The 19,023-nt window shown below is 51.6% G+C and overlaps 1 protein-coding gene across 1 annotated transcript in view; it reads right to left on the minus strand.

Annotated features, from left to right (window-relative positions):
* Nucleotides 1-19,023, minus strand: part of TEAD4 (TEA domain transcription factor 4) — a 77,058-nt gene that overhangs the window by 55,707 nt on the left and 2,328 nt on the right. Inside the window, exons 2-4 of the mRNA XM_061206695.1 lie at nucleotides 12,567-12,917; nucleotides 12,275-12,514; nucleotides 11,681-11,795 (exon numbers count right to left, since the gene is read on the minus strand). Of these exons, the coding sequence (XP_061062678.1) occupies nucleotides 11,681-11,795; nucleotides 12,275-12,514; nucleotides 12,567-12,917 (706 nt within the window). The remainder of the gene's footprint in view (nucleotides 1-11,680; nucleotides 11,796-12,274; nucleotides 12,515-12,566; nucleotides 12,918-19,023) is intronic.

The following is a 19,023-nucleotide window of genomic DNA, read 5'->3' on the forward strand; positions in this document are numbered from 1 at the left end:
AGTGGACCCTAATATAAACTGTGGACTTTAGTTAATAACATATCAATCCTGGCCCACCAAGGTAACAAATATGCCACACAGGGCAAGGTGTTAATAAGCAGAAAGCGGGGAGGAGGGAGGGTATTCTGTGTAATTTCTGCTCAACTTTTATGTAAACCCAAAACCGCTCAAAGTAATAATAACAACAAAGGCTACTGACTTTAAAAAAAGGTGGAAAAGACTGTATATATGTATAACTGAATCACTTTGCTGTACAGCAGAAATTAACACAACATTGTAAATCAACTCTACTCCAATAAAATACATTTAAAAAATAATAAAGTAGGGAGTTCCCTGGCAGTCCAGTGGTTAGGACTTGGCGCTCTCACTGCCGAGGGCCCAGGTTCGATCCCTAGTCGGGGAACTAAGATACCACAAGCCGCACAGGGCGGCCAAAAATAAATAAATAAAGATAAATATACATTTTGGGAAGCTGGGGGAAAAAAAAAAAAAGATGGGAGGAGTAAGCCTTGCATTTAATTCTCCTCTGGGCCCTTCCCAGGATTCTAAAATAAAGCAAAAGTCACAAAAGTACTGGAGGCCAAGGGACTGCACCAACCCGCTGGGCTACCTCTGGGCGGGCCTGTCCTGTGGAATCCAGATCTCACAAGAGATCAAGGACCCGGAGTCTTGGAAACTCCTCACACGGCGGCGAATCCCCAGGCAGGGCCTGAGCAAGCTGGGCCTCCCCTACACCGCTGCGCCCACAGAATGCAGGACTGTGCCCACGTGCCAGGACTGGGGCTGTGCCCGCACTGGTGCCCCTGCAACTCAAGCCCCACCCCCACCAGGGAGAAGGAGCCCTCCGGGGCCCAGGGCATCAGGGAGCCACAGCAGGGTGAGGGCTCAGGGGGAGCCCCAGAGAGCAGCACGCGAGCCCCATCCTCAGCTCTGCCCGCTCTCTAATCATCTCTGGGAAAGGCCTGCCCAGGAGGGAACGAAGACCCATGCATCTGGCAGCGCCACGGCCCCCAGGACACAGGCGGGGGACAGGCTGAAAGGAGGTTAACGGAGAGGCAGCACCCACCCCACCCTGGGTCATTTTCATAGGAATGTCCTTCTGTCTCAGAGCCACCCTGCCTGCACCGGGGTAGAAATTCCAATGGCCCAGGGCCCTCAGACCCTAGGCTGAGGTCACACCAGCGAAGACCCACCCTGACCCAGAAACCCACCCCACTGATTCCCCTCTGCACCAGCCATAACCCCGCCCAGCCCTTACTCCAGCCGCCTCCAATTCCAGAATGCACGGTCACCCAGTTTGGAAACAAGGCCACGTAAGCGGCTGATACCCAGGCTGTGCACAAGCATTCGTTGTTCTCGAGGGGCCTGGCCAGCAAGACACCACCGGGGCCTCCTGTTCTGAAGCAGCTGCTGCGCCAGGAGCGGGACCTCACGGAAGACCCGGTCCCCTCCTCTTTTCCGTAGGTCTTTCTCTAGGGGACCCCCATCTCCCACCTCAACCCGGTCCCACCTTTGCCCTGAAGAAAGGCCAAGGCTTAGGACACCAAACTCTTACCCCACACCCAGCATCTTCTTTTGGAGATTTTCTCCTTAAGTGAATTTCCCCAAAATTTGTAAATCACACGTCTGACAGGGGACTTGTATCCAGAATATTAAAGCACTCTCATAACAAAACAATCGAATGAAAAAAATAGGCAAAGGATTTGGACATACATCTCACCAAAGAAGTTGTATGAATGGCAGATAAGCACCCGAAAGGATGTTCCACATGGTAGCCATCAAGGAAATGCAAATTAAAACCTCAAGGAGATTCTACTACACACCTACGCGAATGGCACAAACAAAACAGAAAGGAACCTGACAACACCAGGTGCTGCTGAAGATACCAAGTGATGGAACTCTTGACGCTCTGCTGGGAGAAATGCCAAACGGTACACGAGGGAAAACAGTTTGGCAGTTTCTTAAAGCTTTAAACATACACGTACCGCGTGACCCAGCAATCCCACTCCTAGGTATTTATCCAAGAGAAATGGAGACCTGTGTTTGCACAAAAACCTGCACACCAGTGACGACAGCAGCTTTACAAAATCATCAAAGTCTGGAAACCACCCCAAAGTCCTTCAACCAGCAAACAGCCAAGCACACTGTGGGACGCCATATAACGGGGTCCTAACTTTATTTTGTATTTTTTATTTTGGGGCCACATCACATGGCATGCAGGATCTCAGTTCCCCGACCAGGAATCGAACCTGTGCCCCCTGAAGTGGACGCTCGGAGTCCTAACCACTGGACTGCCAGAAAATTCCCTATAACGGGGTCCTTATGACTCAGCAATGAAAGGGAACTAACTTCTGACCCACACACCACCTGGTCGAAGGGGGCATCCTGCTGAGTGAAGTCAGCAGAGCACAAAGCTACACGCTGTATGATTCCACCTGACGTTCTAGAAAAGGCAAGACCACAGCAGTGAGAACAGATCGGGGAGGGCAGGGTGGGCATGGGGCGAAGGGGCTGCAGCGTTGAGGAGCCGTCTGGGGAGATGGTCGGTTGTGGACCCTGACCATGGTGGCGACCACCCAACTCCGTGCATCTGTCAAAGCTCATAGGACTACACATCACGAGGAGCAAACTCGGCAGCGTGTAAATTAAAAACGAAACTTTTAACAAGTCCTCCTTATTCTACCCAGAGTGCCCGGAAAATTGACCCTGTTCATAACGTCCCTCCTCTAGTCATTTCATGCCCACAGCCCTGAAATCACTACTTTTTCTGTCTTCTCACAGATATTTCTCCTGCCCTCTTCCTTCCTCCCTCTCTCCTTCTCTCTGTCCCTCTTACACATGTACACACTCAGCTGTCAAAAACCTAACCATCCTTCAAAGCCAGCTCAAGTGCCTCTTCTTCCATGAAGCCTTCCCTGACTGCTCCCAGGCCCTTCAGGATGAATCCTCTTTACCAGGCATCCCCTCTGCACTTGCCTGTGCTGCTGCTGCTGCTTCTTTCCTTCTTTCTTTCTTGGCCGCACCGTGCAGCATGCGGGATCTTAGTTCCCCAACCAGGGATGGATCCCGTGCCCCCCGCAGTGGAAGCGCGGAGCCCTAACCCCTGGACCGCCAGGGAAGTCCCTTGTCTGTGCTTCTCATTAGCCCTTCTTGCACCCCGCAGGTTCTCAGCGCTCGCTACTCAGTCCGTCTCCCCTGGTGGATCGCACGCTCCTTAGCACTTGCCATGTGCCCCCCGCTGCACCTGGCACACGCCGGGCACACCGTGGGCGCTCTGTGACCACTGAGGGCAGGTGCAAGCAGAGGGGACTGATGCCAAGGAGAGCTGGCGCTGCTGTGGCTGACGGAGCTCCGCGGGGTGTGTCGGAAGCACTCAAACCTCCAAGTCAACACGAGGTCACGCGATTTTCCAGGACGCTTTTCTTCCTCCTTGCCACGAAGCACAGCTCCGAACCCTGAGGAGACAGAGGCTCAGGACACACCTGTTGAGGGACAGGACCCTGTCCCATCATCGGGGGCTGGCATTTCTCTCCCAGGAGGTGGCCCTCTGTGCAGCAACAACCGATCAGCCCATCTGATCTGAATCCATTTCACCCTGTAGAACTACGGGCACCGGCAGGGACCCCCAGGGGCCACGGGGCCCCTCTATGGCTGGGCTTTCCCAAGCACAGCACTGCCTCTCCAGGGGTTAAGGACCAGTTATAGGTCATTTACCTGATAAACACTTATACAGTGTTTAATAAGTGCCAGGCAAAGAAACCAAGCACTTTACAGATAGTGCCTAATTTAATCTTCACATCAACCGTATGGGGTTGGCACTGTTATTAGTATTGCCCCCATTAATAAGAGGGGAAAATAAGGGATTTCCCTGGTGGTCCAGTGGTTAGGACTCCACGCTTCCACTGCAGGGGGCATGGGTTGGATCCCTGGTCGGGAACTAAGATCCCGCAAACCGCGTGGCTCGGCCAAATAAAAAATAAAGGGGAAAATAAGACACACTGCAGCCTGGAAACCTGCCCAAGGCCACATAGCTGAAGAGCACAGGTAGGGGCTTCAAACCCAGGCAGGCAGGCTGGCTGTGAACCTCTACTGTCCAAACACTGGCCACGGCTAGCGGGCACTTGAAGCGTGGCCGGTGCAACAGAGACGTGCCGTTGAGTGTAAAACACGGGCAGGATCCCAACCCTTTTTATGAAAAACGATGTAAACTATCTCATTAATATTGTTTTACTATTGATTACACGTTAAGCGATAATATTTTAGACACTGTAGTTTAATAGAAAATATTATTAAAATTCATTTCACTAGGGAAGGGTAGGGGGAAGGGACAGTTAGGGAGTTTGGGATCGACACGTACACACGGCTATATTTAAAATGGATAACCAACAAGGACCTACTGTATAGCACAGGGAACTCCGCTCAATATTATGTTAACGACCTAATGGGAAAATGTATAACTGAATCACTGTGCTGTACACCTGAAACTATCACAACATTGTTTTAAGCAACTAGACTCCAATGTAAAATAAAAAGTTAAAAAAAAATTCATTTTGCAAGAGGGAAGAGATATGGGGACATGTGTATATGTATAACTGATTCACTTTGTTATAAAGCAGAAACTAACACACCATCGTAAAGCAATTATACTCCAATAAAGATGTTAAAAAAAAAAATACTAAAAAAAAAAAAATTCATTTGACTAGTCTCTTTTCGCCTCTTAAATGTGGCTCCCAAGCTCACGTACAATTTCACATTCCCAGCGGACAGCACCGGCTCTGGAGTCTGTACTCGCAGCCGCTACCCGACGCCGGGGCATCTTCCCCTGACCCTGACGCCCGTCCACTCAGCTTGCACAAGGGTGACGTGGGCCAGGCAATGCCGCCCACACCTCCCCGTGCTGCATCTTCCACCCGCTGGGACACTGCTCCTTCCCCCACATCTCTCAGCCTCACCTCCGGCAGGATGGATCTCCCCGAGGGTCAAAGTGGGAAAACACCTCCCTCCTCGCCTAGTGGGGTCCTCGCCTAGTGGTGTCCCCACCTGCCACATGTGGAGAAACTGAGGCCAGGACCATAAGGGGGAGGCAGAGGCCCCAGAGGTCATCTGATCCCACCTCCCATCCAGCGCAGAGACGTCCGGCGAAGCATCCCTAACCAGTTCTGCGCAGAAACAGAAATTCTGTGTAGTTCCACCTGGTCCTGCCTCCTGAAATGACGGATGGATCTGTTTTTCCTGCAAGGAGGGCTGCCTCCTGGGAGAGAAATGCCAGCACCCACCCCTGCTTCAAACTCGGCTGAGATGCTCAAAGCTCAGTACTTCCTAGGTCCGGTGTGTCCACCCTCCAAAACCAGAGGAGGCTCCCAGTGTGGCCGGAGCGGAGCACTGCACCGGACTCAAGCCTTTCTGACGCAGGCTCCGCACACCACAGGGCCTACAGGGAAGCACGTGGTGGACCCGGGTACAAACTCCAACCCCGCATTAATCTCCGTGTAGCTTCTTCCTCCTCTGTAAAGGAGAGGTTAAAAAAAATAATAACAAACCCCATCTCGCAGGGCTGCTGTGAAGATTAAAAGAGAGATGTCGAGAGAGATGTTTAGAATAATGCCTGGCATCCAGTGGGCACTTAATAAATGCTCATTTCCCTTCCCCTTCCTTCATCAACCAAAAACCCCAAGTTTTTTTTTTTTCCCCACAAGAATGGACAGTAAGTTTCTATTCTATATAATTGATATTCTGAACTTAAATGCAGGATTTTACACGTAAACTTTTTAGGTTTCATCTTGAGATAAGAAGACATGTTTAATATTGCTTGATGTCAAGTTATTTTGAATGGCTAAAAATTGAAAACAATTTTTTTAAAAGTCCAGTACAGCACAGTTAAATAAGGTATTGTCATATGATGTAATATTATTCAGATCCTTAAAATTACGGTTTTCAATAATTTATATACTCACTCTATAGTATAGAATAGTTAAAAAAAACAGAATAGAATATAATTGCAATTATGTTAAAATATATAGACTTGCATGAACACAAGTTTGGAGGGACATATACCAAAATATTAATGGTACTCATCCCTGAGTTGTGGCACTGTGTACCATTTTATTTTCTCCTTTATATATTTCTTTATTTTCCTGGTGTTCTATAATGAGCATGTATTAATCTTAACTGAAAATTTATTTTAATTTCAGGGTTCTGCTTAATCTCAGCATTCTAGTCAATTGAAATGATTTTGAATCCTGGTTCTGTCATCCAATAGGCTTGTTATCCTAAACATGCACAGAACTGATAGAGGACAAAGCCAAAAAAGATGTGACATATATCACTAGAGACCTCGCCCCAGGGTGACATGAGCTCAGTACCCAGGGTGGTCTTTCCACCGGCTACAAATCCACCTTACTGCTGCCATCAGCCAGAATACACTCAATTCTCTTGAACCCAAATTAGGTGATTTTCCCACGACTTGGTAGAGTGAACCCATGTTGGCTACTAGTTACCTCAACTTCATTTCTGATGTCCCCACAGACTGTATGTTCAAACATCTGACCTGGAATTTGGCCAGGGATGGATAAGAAGCTTACCAGCCGGCCATTTCAGGACCCCGGTCTTGCCCCCTCGAAGAGATGAACCAGGACAGCATTTGTTATCCTGCCGTCCTCACCTCCTCCCAGACCCCAGAAGCTTCTCTCAGGTCCCCCAAACGCGATCTGTGAGAATCTGGCCACCTGAGCTCAGGAAAAGCGACTCAAGTGTGGTCCAACGCACCTCGTCCAAGGCTGGCCTTAGCCCTCTCACAGGTCTGCTCTACCCTGACAAAGATGAGGGCGTGGTAAGGGCGCTTCACCTCGGAGAGCATTCGGCCACCTGCCCCCCAGCCTGTCCCCGTTGTCCTCCTGCTCTGACTGTAGCTCAGAAAAATCCCTTTCTGTTGTCCAGCTGACCCAGGCCGGCTGCTTCCCCACCTGGAGCTCTGCCCACGGCCCAGTCAACTATTATTACTCAAGGCTCAACGCCAAGATGGCCATCAGCCGGGGAGGAACAAGACGGGTCTTTTATCCTGGCCGGGACGATTCACGCAAACATCTCGGGGGCTTGAGGGAACGGAGCACAGTTCTGGCGGGGTTGGGCCAGGCCAGCAGACACTGGGACACCTCGGCTGAGAAGACAAAGCAGACGGTTCAGCCAGAGGATGGGCTTCAGCAGCTCAGGCTTCTCTGAGTCAACAGGGCCCCTGCAGAGGAGAGGCCCACCCTGTGTGTCACCGGCCCCTCCCCAGTGCCCTTTGCACTGCCCCCAACACCCTGCCTTTCCTTCAGGCCGGATATGCATCCCCTCCCCCACGAGGGTCACCCAGCCTCAGCACAGCTCCCATTTCCTGCCCCTGGTGACTCCTCTGAAGTCTATTGTTCGCGTGAAGTTTGGGTCAAAGGAAGCCGAGTCCCCACCCATGGGGGCCCGCCCACCCTCAGCAGTCCACACTGCAGCGAGCCGGGCCCATCCTCCTGATGTATTGAAGGCCGGAGGATGTTGGGCAAGGCCCTTGAGGGCTGGGATTCTGGTGGAAATGCTCCCAAAGGGCCAGTCGTTCCAGCTGAGGGCTCCAAGCCCATATCCCTAATATCTACATGGAAAAACCAAAAGCGTGCGAACTGTCATTTCAGAAGCGGTCAAGGCAAAGCTGGAATGAGAGTCTAGGAGCTGGAGACTGTGCCTGGCTACACAGCCCTGCCCCACCTCCACCTGGGCCCCTGAACTGGTCACACCCTAGGGGAAGGGGGGGCCCCCCCGGACAGCAGCTGTTCAGCTACAGTTTCAGAGCCTTAAAGGGAGCTGTGGTCCCAACTCCTGCCAGCAAAGGGTCACAGGGGGCAAAGGAAGGCAGGCAACCCGGGCCTGACATCGGCTGCAGGAAGGCACGGGGCGACCACGTCCTCCACTGCCACTGGGAAGAGGGACAGGAGCCTCAGATAGGGATGGCTCTGTGACAGTCACCAGTGCAAGACCGGGCTGGAAGCACATGGAGGCTGTGGCACTGCATCCCAGGGGACCTGGAAACACAGGGGGACCCTTCTCCACCAGCAGACCCTCGAGGAGAAAGGAGGGTGCATTTTAAAGACCCCTTGAGGGCCCCGCCCCTTCCAGAGGTCATTCTCAGATTCCAGGGTCCTGCACTTTCTGCTGGAAGGAGGGGAGTATTTCTGCCCCAACGACTTTGAGCCACAAGATGGGAGACATCCCCAGGCACAGTGCGCCAGCCTCCACGCCTGTTAGACGAAGGTGGCCAGGAGTCTGGGCATTAGGACCCACAGAGCAGGAGACGGCGCAGGAGACAGAATGGACCAGAATGGACCAGGGTGGACTCCAGTCCCAGCTGTGCCACCCACCAGCTGTGCGACCTTAAGCAAGCTACTGTCCCACCAGGGCTTCAGTTTCCCATCTTTATTTTTATTATTTTTAAAATTTTTATTGAACTATAGTTGACATTTACAACGTTGTATTAGTTTCAGGTGTACAGCATAGTGATTCAGTTATTTTGTGTGTGTGTGTATATATATTCTTTTTTAGATTCTCTTCCATTATAGGTTACTACAAGACACTGAATATAGTTCCCTGTGCTATACAGTAGGTCCTGTTGTTTATCTATTTTATATATAGCAGTGTATATCTGCTAATCCCAAACTCCTAATTTATCCCTCCCCCACCCCCTTCCCCTTTGGTAAGCGTAAGTTTGTTTTCTATGTCTGTGAGTCTATTCCTGTTTTGTAAATAAGTTCTTTTCTACCATTTTTTAGATTCCACATATAAGTGATATCATATGGTATTTGTCTTTCTCTGCCTGACTTAACTTCACTTAGCATGATAATCTCCAGGTCCATCCATGTTGCTGCAAATGGCATTATTTCATTCTTTTTTATGGCTGAGTAGTATTCCACTGTATATATATATACCACATCTTCTTTATCCATTCATCTGTCAATGGACATTTAAGTTGCTTCCATGTCTTGGCTATTGTAAATAGTGCTGCTATGAGCACTGGGGTACATGTATCGTTTCGAATTATAGTTTTCTCTGGATATATGCCAGGAATGGGATTGCTGGACCATATATTTTTAGTTTTTTAAGGAAGCTCCATACTGTTCTCTGTAGTGGCTGCTCCTCATCTTTAAAATGAGCAAGTTAGGTGCTGACATTAGAGTTCACTAATGTTCAGCAAGTTCACCCTGGGGTCAAGGCAAAATGGTAATTAGAACATAGGAGTTGGAGACCCTGTGCTCTGCGGTGACAAAGCCGGGCTCCCACCTCCACCTGGGCCACTAGCGACCCTGGTTCCTAAGTCTGAGGGAAGAAGCCTGTAGGGCCCGGCGTACAGCAAACGCTCAAGCCATCCGGCTAAATAAACATGAATGGCAGGGCAGGGTTTAGCAAAGGGTGTTCAGAGAAGTTCCCAGGAAAAAAGGGGTTCTATGCTGAAACAGGCTTAGGAAACACTGGCTGCTGCGCCTCTGGCTGTGCCAGGCACGGTGCGAGGTGCTCTGCAAACACTGAATTTTCACCACCAACTTTTCCGATAGACACTAATGAACTCCTCCCATATTACTCATCAGGAAACCGAGCCTGAAGCCTTAAAGGTACCGAGTAACTGTCAGGATTTATGCCCTGGTACGTGTGACCCCCAAACCTGAACCCGCTCTACTCCATCTTTAGACCAGACGCCCTCGAAGCCCCACCCACACCTGGCCTGAGCCGGTGAGGGGGGAGGTGGCCCCCAGCAGCACACCTGTGTCCTCAGGGTCCGTGGAGGAGGGGCGGCGAGTCCCCACCCCCTGGCAGTGTCTGGTCCCTTCCTTTCAAGAAGCCATAAACACTATGCCCACAGCATCTGGCAGTGAGAATGAAGAAAGAACTAGATAAGGGGTCGGCCTGCGTTCCCCCCACCCATCCCCACCACGCGCTGTCAATCTCACACTGCGGCCAATCTCCTGGGCATTGTGGCTCTCGCCCTACCCAGCTCCCTCCTCTAAAATGTTTCACGTGGTGAAACCCCAATGGAGAGAAAACAGAAAGCAAAGCAGAAAGGAAGAGATGGGGAAACAGAGATACCCACAAGGTTCTCCTCACAGGTCAACCGGCAAATCAGAGGCAGCCTTCCCTCCCAGGCTGGCACCAAAGCATCTTCGCAATGCTCAGGACAGTGCCTCCTGGTCTAGCAAGTCTTCAAGGAGGAGGATTCTTCCATTTGACTGCCCCGGCAGCTCTAAGGAGAGCTGGACCAGGAGAAAGTAGTTCGATTCCTCCTTGTTCTTGGGGCCAAATTTAAAAGCACTGTCTAGACAAATACTGTGTGATATCACTTACACGTGGAATTTAAACAACAAAACTAGTGAATATAACAAAAAAGAAGAGGACTCACAGATATAGATATGAGCAAACTGGTGGTTACCAGTGGGGAGGGGGCGGGGCAATTTAGGGGCGGGGGAGGGGAGGTACAAACTATTGAGTGTACCATAGGCTACAAGGATGTGTTGTACAACACTGGGAATATAGCCCATATTTTGTTGTAACTGGAAATGGAAAGTTGCCTCTAAAAATTGCATAAAATTTTTTTAAAGTTAAAAATAAATAAGTAAAATAAAAGCACTGTTTACACAAATCTCAAGATTCAAAACGGCCTCTTTCTGGGGGGTCTAACCCCACAAACATCCCCAAATCTCACTACTGTCACGGAAAGGCAAGAATCTCAACTTCCCTTAACTTTCTGCCCAGGCAGAACAAAACCGACCTCCCTAGAACGACAGCTGCCTGGAAGAGGCAGGTGTGGACAGCTTCCTTCCAGCTCCGCGGGTCCAGGGCGAGTGGAGCCTGGGGGCCGCACACTCCCACAGCCAACTACTCCCGTACACACACCACCAGGGACACTGTCTCCTGCCCCCACTTCGGCAGGGAGCAAGGACAGTCCCGCCCAGGAACAACATCCTCGCGGGGAAAACGCACACTGAGAGACGCGGCATCTCGCAAGTCCTCAGAGACACTCAGCTCTCAGAAAAACGGCACTCTTAGCGAGTGGAAACGCGCTCCCGTTCAACACAAACAAATCCGTCTCCTGGAAGCCAGGTGAGTCATCTGTGAGCCGGTGTCACCCTCACATACACTCGAAGCTAAGGAGGCAGGACAGCCAGACGCCACGTGAACTCATCACTTACCCTCCGGGTCTGGCCCGAACCCCCTGACACACGAGTGCACGGAGGCGCGAGTCCCGGGTCGGCCCACCCGCCGGGGAAATATCCGCTTCGGGGTCTGGGAGCTCTGCTCCCCAGACTCGCTGGTCCCCAGCGTAGAACGCACCAGGCCTCTCAAGCCCTGGGGAGCGGGGACCTTTTGCGGAGGTCCCCTCCACTCTCGCAAAGCCTCGGCACTGCAAACCGCCAGGGCACCCACCTCCAGGGCTCTCCTTCCGATCCCGAGAGGCGCCCAGCAGAAAAGAGGCGCGGGTGCCGGGTCTCTCCTGCCGCCGGCGTCCTCGGCTCCGCCTCCGGTCCTTTCGGCTCCGCGCGCTCCCCTTCCCCCCCCCCCACCCCGGCCCTCTCGCCCACCACGGCCCTGCGGTCCGCGCGCCTCCACGTGCCCGACTCGCCACCCAGTCCGGTCCCGGGTGAGAGCTCCTCCCGCGCCGCCGCCTTACCGGTCCCAGGGTGCGGGGAGGTGGGCGGGCGCGCCGGGCCAGTCCCGCGGAGTCCGCCCCGGCGCCGCTCTTCCAGCCGCGGCTCCGCTGAGGTCCCGGGAGGCCGGCGAGGGCGCTGCAGGGACGACGCGGGGTCAGCGAGCGGAGCCCCGGGCTCCGGACCCGGGGCCGGTCCGCTGGGCGGGGAGGAAGGCGGGTCGCGGAACGGAGCCGACCCCGCGCCGCCCCGAGCCCAGCTCGCCGCGCCGGCGCGCGGTACTCGGTGCGCGGTGCCTGGTGCGCGGTAGTCGGTGCGCGGGGTCCGGCGCGCGGTAGCCGGTGCGCGGAGCGGGGCGGAGCGGGGCTCGCGGAGGGAGGAGTTTTCCCAGAAGGGGACTGACGGGAAAGCACGGGCAATCCCTATTCCTGGCGGGGTGAGTCAACGGGAGAGGAAGGGAGCCGGGGGAACCGAGCGCGCGCAGGAGGGCGGAAGGGAGGGAAGTGGGAGAGGGGAGACGGGAGGGGGGGGGACGGCGGGCCCGGAGCGCAGGTCCAAGGCCGGAAGAAGAGAGCGCCCGGGGAGCGGCAGAGGGGCGCGGCGGCGGGGCCACTCACCTGGGGGACGCGGCCGCACGGCGGAGCCGGGAGCTGCGGGCCCTCCCCGCCCCCGGCCTGGGGTTTGAAAGGAGGAAGCCTGGAATGTGAGGAATGGGAGCTGGAATGAGATGCGCGCGGCCGAGGGCGGGAGCTGGAGGGAGTGGCGGCCCGGCCCCGAGCCCTCGGGGAGGAGACTGGGACGCGGGGAGGGGCCGCGGGCGCGGGGCGGGCGGCGCCGGCGGGGGGCGGCCGCGGGGACTGTAGGCTGCGACCTCGGCGTCCTGCTCCGGCTTCGGCCGCCGCCCCTCACACGTGCTTCCCCTTTGATCTCGGCCCAGACTCTCTTCCTCCTCCCCTGGCCCGGCTTCCCGCCGGTCCTGGCCAGCCCCTCGCTCTCGGCCGAGGCCGGAACCCTTCCCCCTGACCCGCGGGCCGGCCTCTGGCCTCGCGCCCGGCCGCCAGCACGCCTCTCCCTCCGCGCCGGCCCCGAAAGGACGGGCGAGGGCGGACGTCCGGCGCGCGGGCAGCTGCTCCCTTCCCTGCGGTGCCCACCGGGAACCCCGCTCCCGGGCCCAGGACGCAGGAGCTCCGCGCGCACACGCGTGCCCTCCCCGCACGTTCCTTTCAGCCGTTCCCTTCCGCCCAGCGCGGACCTGCGACGCTGTCACCGCGGAGAGCGGCGCACGTGGAGAGAGGATGCCCGAAGTGACGGGCGTGTGGCGGGGCAGGAGACGTGTCTAACCCTAATCCCACATCTGTTATGCGCCCACCGGACACTGTGAAAATAGTGAAGGATAAGACCTCAGCACCTGCCCTCTCAGAGCTTGCCATTTAGCTGGGAAGAGTCGGTCTGTGGAGGAGCATCGCCAGAAAGTGGGGAGTCTGGGTCTTAAACACGCCAGGTGGGTTTAGTCTCGTGATGGATTACAACAGCGGTGCCAGTTGTGGAGATCACTGTATCGCATGTGGGCTGTATCACTGGGCTTCTGTTTGGAAGTCTTCAGAACACACTGGCTTAATGCAGGGTGTAATCACATACCTCTGTCATCCACCTTGTTGGGAAGTTGAAACCAAAGGACTTCTGCCCTTTTCCAAAAATCAGATCCAACCTCAGCCTTATCACTTAACCCTGTATTGTCCTGGGGTCCAGATCTTATCTACCTTACCTAACAGAAACTTCCTTGGAGACACAGTAAATATCCAATTTATCTTATCTTTCACCCAGCTCCAGCTTGGTGCCTGGGATAGATAAATGCGTAATAAATGTTAAGTTAAAACCAAAAAAAACCAGAAACCTACTACCACAGAGGATCTTGAAAGTGCTATAAATGCTGAAGTTGTTTCCAAGAGAGATGTTCCAAAGGTGTTTTGAGTGATCACAGTATCACTGGACAAAGTATCCAATCTCTTAAGGTGAAGACTTTGAAGGAAGCAGGTCTCATTTGGATATAAATTCTGGTCTGCTTGTTAAATGATGCGTCACGTCAGGGCTTGGTCACACCTCGTCCACATGAAAAGTCTGCAGCGCAGGACAGTGTGCAGGCACCGAATGACGCACAAACGGTAAGCACTGGCTACTTGGTGTAACAGCCATTTGTTGTGTCCGTGAGCTTTGAGCACCATAGGGGAACCCAAGGGAATGCACAGTGAAATCCAAGTTGCAGAGGCGACGTGCTCTAGCTCTTGAAGGATAAATGAGAGTTCGCTGAATTGAGTCTGGAAGACTCACTAAGGCTGGTAGCCTGTACACGAGGGGAGTTTAGGAAAAGTCTAGTAAGCTGGTGTGGCTGGAGAACAGGAGGCGGGGAGGATGGATTACAACAGCGGTGCCAGTTGTGAAGATCACTGTATCCCGTGCTGAAGAGGGGGCATCCAAAGGGCCCTTGAGACACAAGTGTGACATAATCGGCACCTCCATCAGAAAGACCCCCCTCGACTAGACTGCAGGTGTTAGGGCTGGATTGGAGAGTCAGGGTAGTGGTCCTGAGGCTGAGGATGAGGGAAGGGGTCCAGGAAATAGTCCAGAAGCAAAATCCACAGAAATGGTGACTAAGTTGGCTGTGAGGTGAGAGAGGAGACAAAAAATCACTGAACTTTGACAGCTGAACGATTGGTGGTACCATTAACAAAGATAAGAACTCAAACAAAGAGAGGACTATGTTGGATTGGAAGGTCAGTCCAGCTGGACTCAGAGGGGTGGGAGGAAGGTAGGACGGGGTCCCTTGGAGACAGGAAAGCAGCCTTCGGGCAGCCCACTGAGCACACACTGCTGAGAGGGTATTTGGAGATCAGACTGGCTTATTCCCTCCAGACCCTAACTATCCAAGACCATAAGGGATCAGAACCTCAGCCTCCCACAGGCTTCTAGAGAGCTCTGTGCCTTCAGGAATCTCCCGTTCCCAAGCTGTTGGGGTCATTCTGGATAAAGGAAAGTTCTTACAAGTCCCGAAGGTGAAAGACAGACTGGGATTTTACACACGTGCCTGCCCTTTCAGGGGTATTTACATTTCTCAAGAGACAGGACTCATTTGTTGACCTTCAGGAATGAATCTCTTGGTGGAAATATTTCATGTCTGGATAGAGCTAGAGAGATGCACATGGCTCCCCTCAAATTACACCATAAAATCCACACCTCACCTCACCTCACCTCCTCGTGATCCCAGCCACTTTACCCGGACCCACAAATGGATCCTGACCGAGCTTCACAAAAGTTGTGCGGAAAGAAGACGGCACGGGTGTGGTCAGAGCTGGGTTTGATGTGTGGTGGCTATTTGTGTTGTTTATTCTCCAAAATCAAAGTCAAAAATCATATTAATTACTTTTATCATGTGTCTTTTGGTATTATTTCCATTCCTTTAATAAATTGTTTTCAACCTACATGGTCATAGTTAAATTATCCATATGATACCCTATTAAACAAATTCAGCCACATCCATGTGATAGAATTCTTTAGAGTGATTAATAAGATTTTAAAAAATAAACCAGACAAGTGTGCATGACATAATAAGTGGAAAAGCGGATTTTAAAAACAGTGTATACAGGATGGTCCTGTTTTGTTTATTTATTTATTTAGGCCACACCGTGCGGCATGCGGGATCTTAGTTCCCCCACCAGGGACCGAACCCATGCCCCCTGCAGTGGAAGCACGGAGTTCTAACCACAGGACGGCCAGGGAAGTCCCAATCCTGTTTGTTTTTTTTTTTTTATATTAGAGTATAGCTGATTTACAATGCTGTGTCCTGCTTTTGAAAATAAATGGAAAAGTATGTTACAGTGAGTATCTCTGACAGGTTGAAGATTAAGGGACCTTCTTTCTCATTTTTTAAAAATCAATTTTTAATTTAATTTATTTATTTTTGGCTGCGTTGGGTCTTCGTTGCTGTGCACAGGCTTTCTCTAGTTGCTGCGAGAGGGGGCTACTCTTCGTTGTGGTGCGCAGGCTTCTCATTGTGGTGGCTTCTCTTGTTGTGGAGCAAGGCTCTAGACGCGCGGGCTTCAGTAGTTGTGGCACGCGGGCTCAGTAGTTGTGGCTCACGGGCTCTAGAGCGCAGGCTCAGTAGTTGCGGCGCACGGGCTTAGTTGCTCCGCAGCATGTGGGATCTTCCCAGACCAGGGCTCGAACCCATGTCCCCTGCATTGGCAGGCAGATTCTTAACGACCATGCCACCAGGGAAGCTCCTCTTTCTCATTTTTTGTTCTCTATTTTCTATAACAAACTTGTACTTCTTTTATAATTGGGGGGGTAAGGGGTGGGATGTGACTGGGACTATATATCTAACCCTGCCCTAATTCTTCCACATCTTAAAAAAAAAACCAACACCCACAACTGGATTTAATAGCCTAATAAGAAGTTAACAAGGGCAGAATCCAGGAAGGATTATTTCCTAGGCTTTAGGTAAAAGGAAATATATTGCTTTTGAAATATCCCCAAAGCATGCCCCCTCTTCCTGGGCTTCAAAAGTAGGACGCGGCTGACTCGGTGCTGGGGGTATGGTCACTATAACTGCAGGTCCTATTCTTTTCAACCCATGCACGCTGTATTTCTTTCTTTCTTTCCTTCTTTCTTTCTTTTTCCGGCTGTGCCACACAGCTTGCTGACCAGGGATTGAACCCACGCCCTCGGCAGTGAAAGCGCAGTCCTAAGCACTGGACCGCCACGGAATTCCCTCTATTTGCTTTTTTTTCCTTAAGAAGACTCTTCACTCCATACCACCTGAACTGCATCTTGTGTTTTGAAGGACAAAACAGACCGACCTTTATCAAACCTGGAGTCTTTCATTTCATCTATAGAATAAAAGCAGTCTGTGACTTGAAAAGCATCATATTAATTCTGTTATCTCTTCATCCAAGAGAAATGTGGACAAGAATAGACTCCAGGTCTAGCATCTAGGGGGCAGTGTGTGCTAGGGGCTGACTTGTCCTCCTCACCCCACCCCCCAGTTCCTTATGTTGAAGTCCTAATCCCCAGTGCCTCAGAATGTGACTGGATCTGGAGATGTCTTTACAGAGGTGATTAAGTTAAAATGATTAAGTTAAAAATCCAATCTGCCTGGATTAGGGCCCATCCTAATCCTCCTTATAAGAGAGATTAGGACACAGACTTCTCACAGAGGACACAGGGAGAGGGTGGCCATCTGTAGGCCACGGAGAGAGGCCTCAGGAGAAACCAAACCTGCCTACACCTTGATCTTGGACTTCTAGCCTCCAGAACTGTGAGAAATAAATTTCTGTTCAAGCCACCCAGTCTGTGGTACTTTGTTATGGCAGCCCGAGCAAACTAATTCAGTGTATTTCCAGACTGACACAAAACTCTTGGTTTCTGGAGCCCAGAGGGTGAAGGCTTCTCCGTACAGTTCTCAGAATTTCTCTGAGGGTCCCAGGGGGTCTTTAGGATCTGGATATCCAGGAGCTTCCTGGAAAAAATCAAAAGGGGGGGAAGGCTTCCTCCAGCCTAATTGTTAAAAGTTTCATTTTCAGTGACTCTGATACAAAATTTTGAAAATGAAAGTTAACAAAAGTCATATTATGTCCTTACTGGGGAATTAAACTAATCCGGGTTCAAACAACAGCTCGGCCAATACTAATTATGACCTTGGGGACCCTTAGAGTCTGGGCCTCAGCCTCCTGTCACTCATGTTTCCATCCCACGTTGACTGAGCATGTGTGATGTCCTTGGCACCGCGCCAGGTAGGCGCTAGGGATGAACAGAAACGTCACAGCCCTGCCCCCAAGCTACTGACATTCTAATGGGGAAGTTGGACAAGCACAACTTCCCCAGGGAATGACACCTGGTGAGAAGAGGGTTACATTTTCGGAACCCGAAGTTGAGATTTCTGTGGACCCACGTTCTCCGACAGAACATTCTGGAATGATGAAGTGTTCTTTATCCGTGCTGTCCAGTGTGGTAGGCACGAGCCACATATGGCTACTGAGCCCTTGAAATGCAGCTAGTTGACTGAATTTTAATGAACTTTAATAGTTCCATGTGACTAGTGGCGATGGTGTTGGAGAGCACAGCTGTCGACCATCCAAAAGGAGATGCTTGGCGGGCAGGTAGATAACACTTGCGGAGCGAAGGGGAGAACTGAGGACTGTGGAGACACCAAGAATAAAAGTGTGGGCATTCCCTGGCAGTCCAGTGGTTAAGACTCGTGCTTCCACTGCAGGGGTGGGGGCTTCATCCCTGGTCGGGGAACCAAGATCCCACGTGCCACATGGCACGGCCAAAGGAAAAAACAAAAAAGCAAGCTACTGAACCAAGTATATAGTATGCTACCTTTTGTGCACAAAGAGTGGGAAATTACAAATACATTTTTATTTTTGCATAAAGAAATACTGGAAAGATACACTGGAAACTAAAAGTGGTCAACTATAAGAGTACAGGGCAAGGGAAACAAGAAGGGGACAGATATGGGAGGAGGCTTTAATTGTATAATCTTAAAAAGTGTTTTAAATAATATGAAATTATTACTATTTAAAATTTGTATCTCTCTCTCTCTGATACAGAATCACAGGAGACTGAACAAAGGCAAAATCAGGACATATTTTTAGGGACATCCTTGTATCTTACCCTGATGGAGTCTGTCCTGAGCATGCGTCAGTACCCTAAAAATTGCATTTAAACCCACTCTTAAAATCTTGATCTAATTGCCAGCCCCCCTCTGCCTGTCACCCTCCTTGCGTCTCAGACCATCCTTCCTTCCTGATCTTCCTGCCCCCAGACTACGGAAGAGAGAGAGAACTACTGATTATTCTTGGAGGCCTTGAAAATCTCAAGGGACGGAATCTGGGTAGATAGTGCTTAACCAGATGTTAAAACCCTGAGGCTTGAGAAGCACTATATTATACCAAAATGTGTAATAAAAGGTTGGAACAGACCAGGAAAAGTCCCACTGCCACCCTGGCCCACCAGCTCTACCCTCTACGTGTCACACTCTTATTGCACCCGGCCTCCTGGGCCTCAGCCTTGCCCTGTGCAAAGGAGCTTGGGCCTGATGGACCAAAGGACCTGGCAGAGCCGGAGAAAATCACGGAGGCCCCTTTCATATTTGAAATATTTCAGAAACTTCCATTAACATCAGGGCTACTTTTCTTGTTGTTTTGCTTTGTTTGTTTGTTTTGCCTAGGCTGTCCCTTCAAGTAGGAAAGGAGAGATGGGTACAAAGTAAGGAAGGTGAGGTAGGCTCAGGCCTGAGACCAGAACGCAGGGTATGTTTAGTTACCCAGTAAAGCCATGCTGTTTTTCTTTCCTCTCACCAGAGTCCCTG

This window comes from Eubalaena glacialis, chromosome 11 (genome assembly GCF_028564815.1).
Source record: "Eubalaena glacialis isolate mEubGla1 chromosome 11, mEubGla1.1.hap2.+ XY, whole genome shotgun sequence".
Taxonomy (NCBI): domain Eukaryota; kingdom Metazoa; phylum Chordata; class Mammalia; order Artiodactyla; family Balaenidae; genus Eubalaena; species Eubalaena glacialis.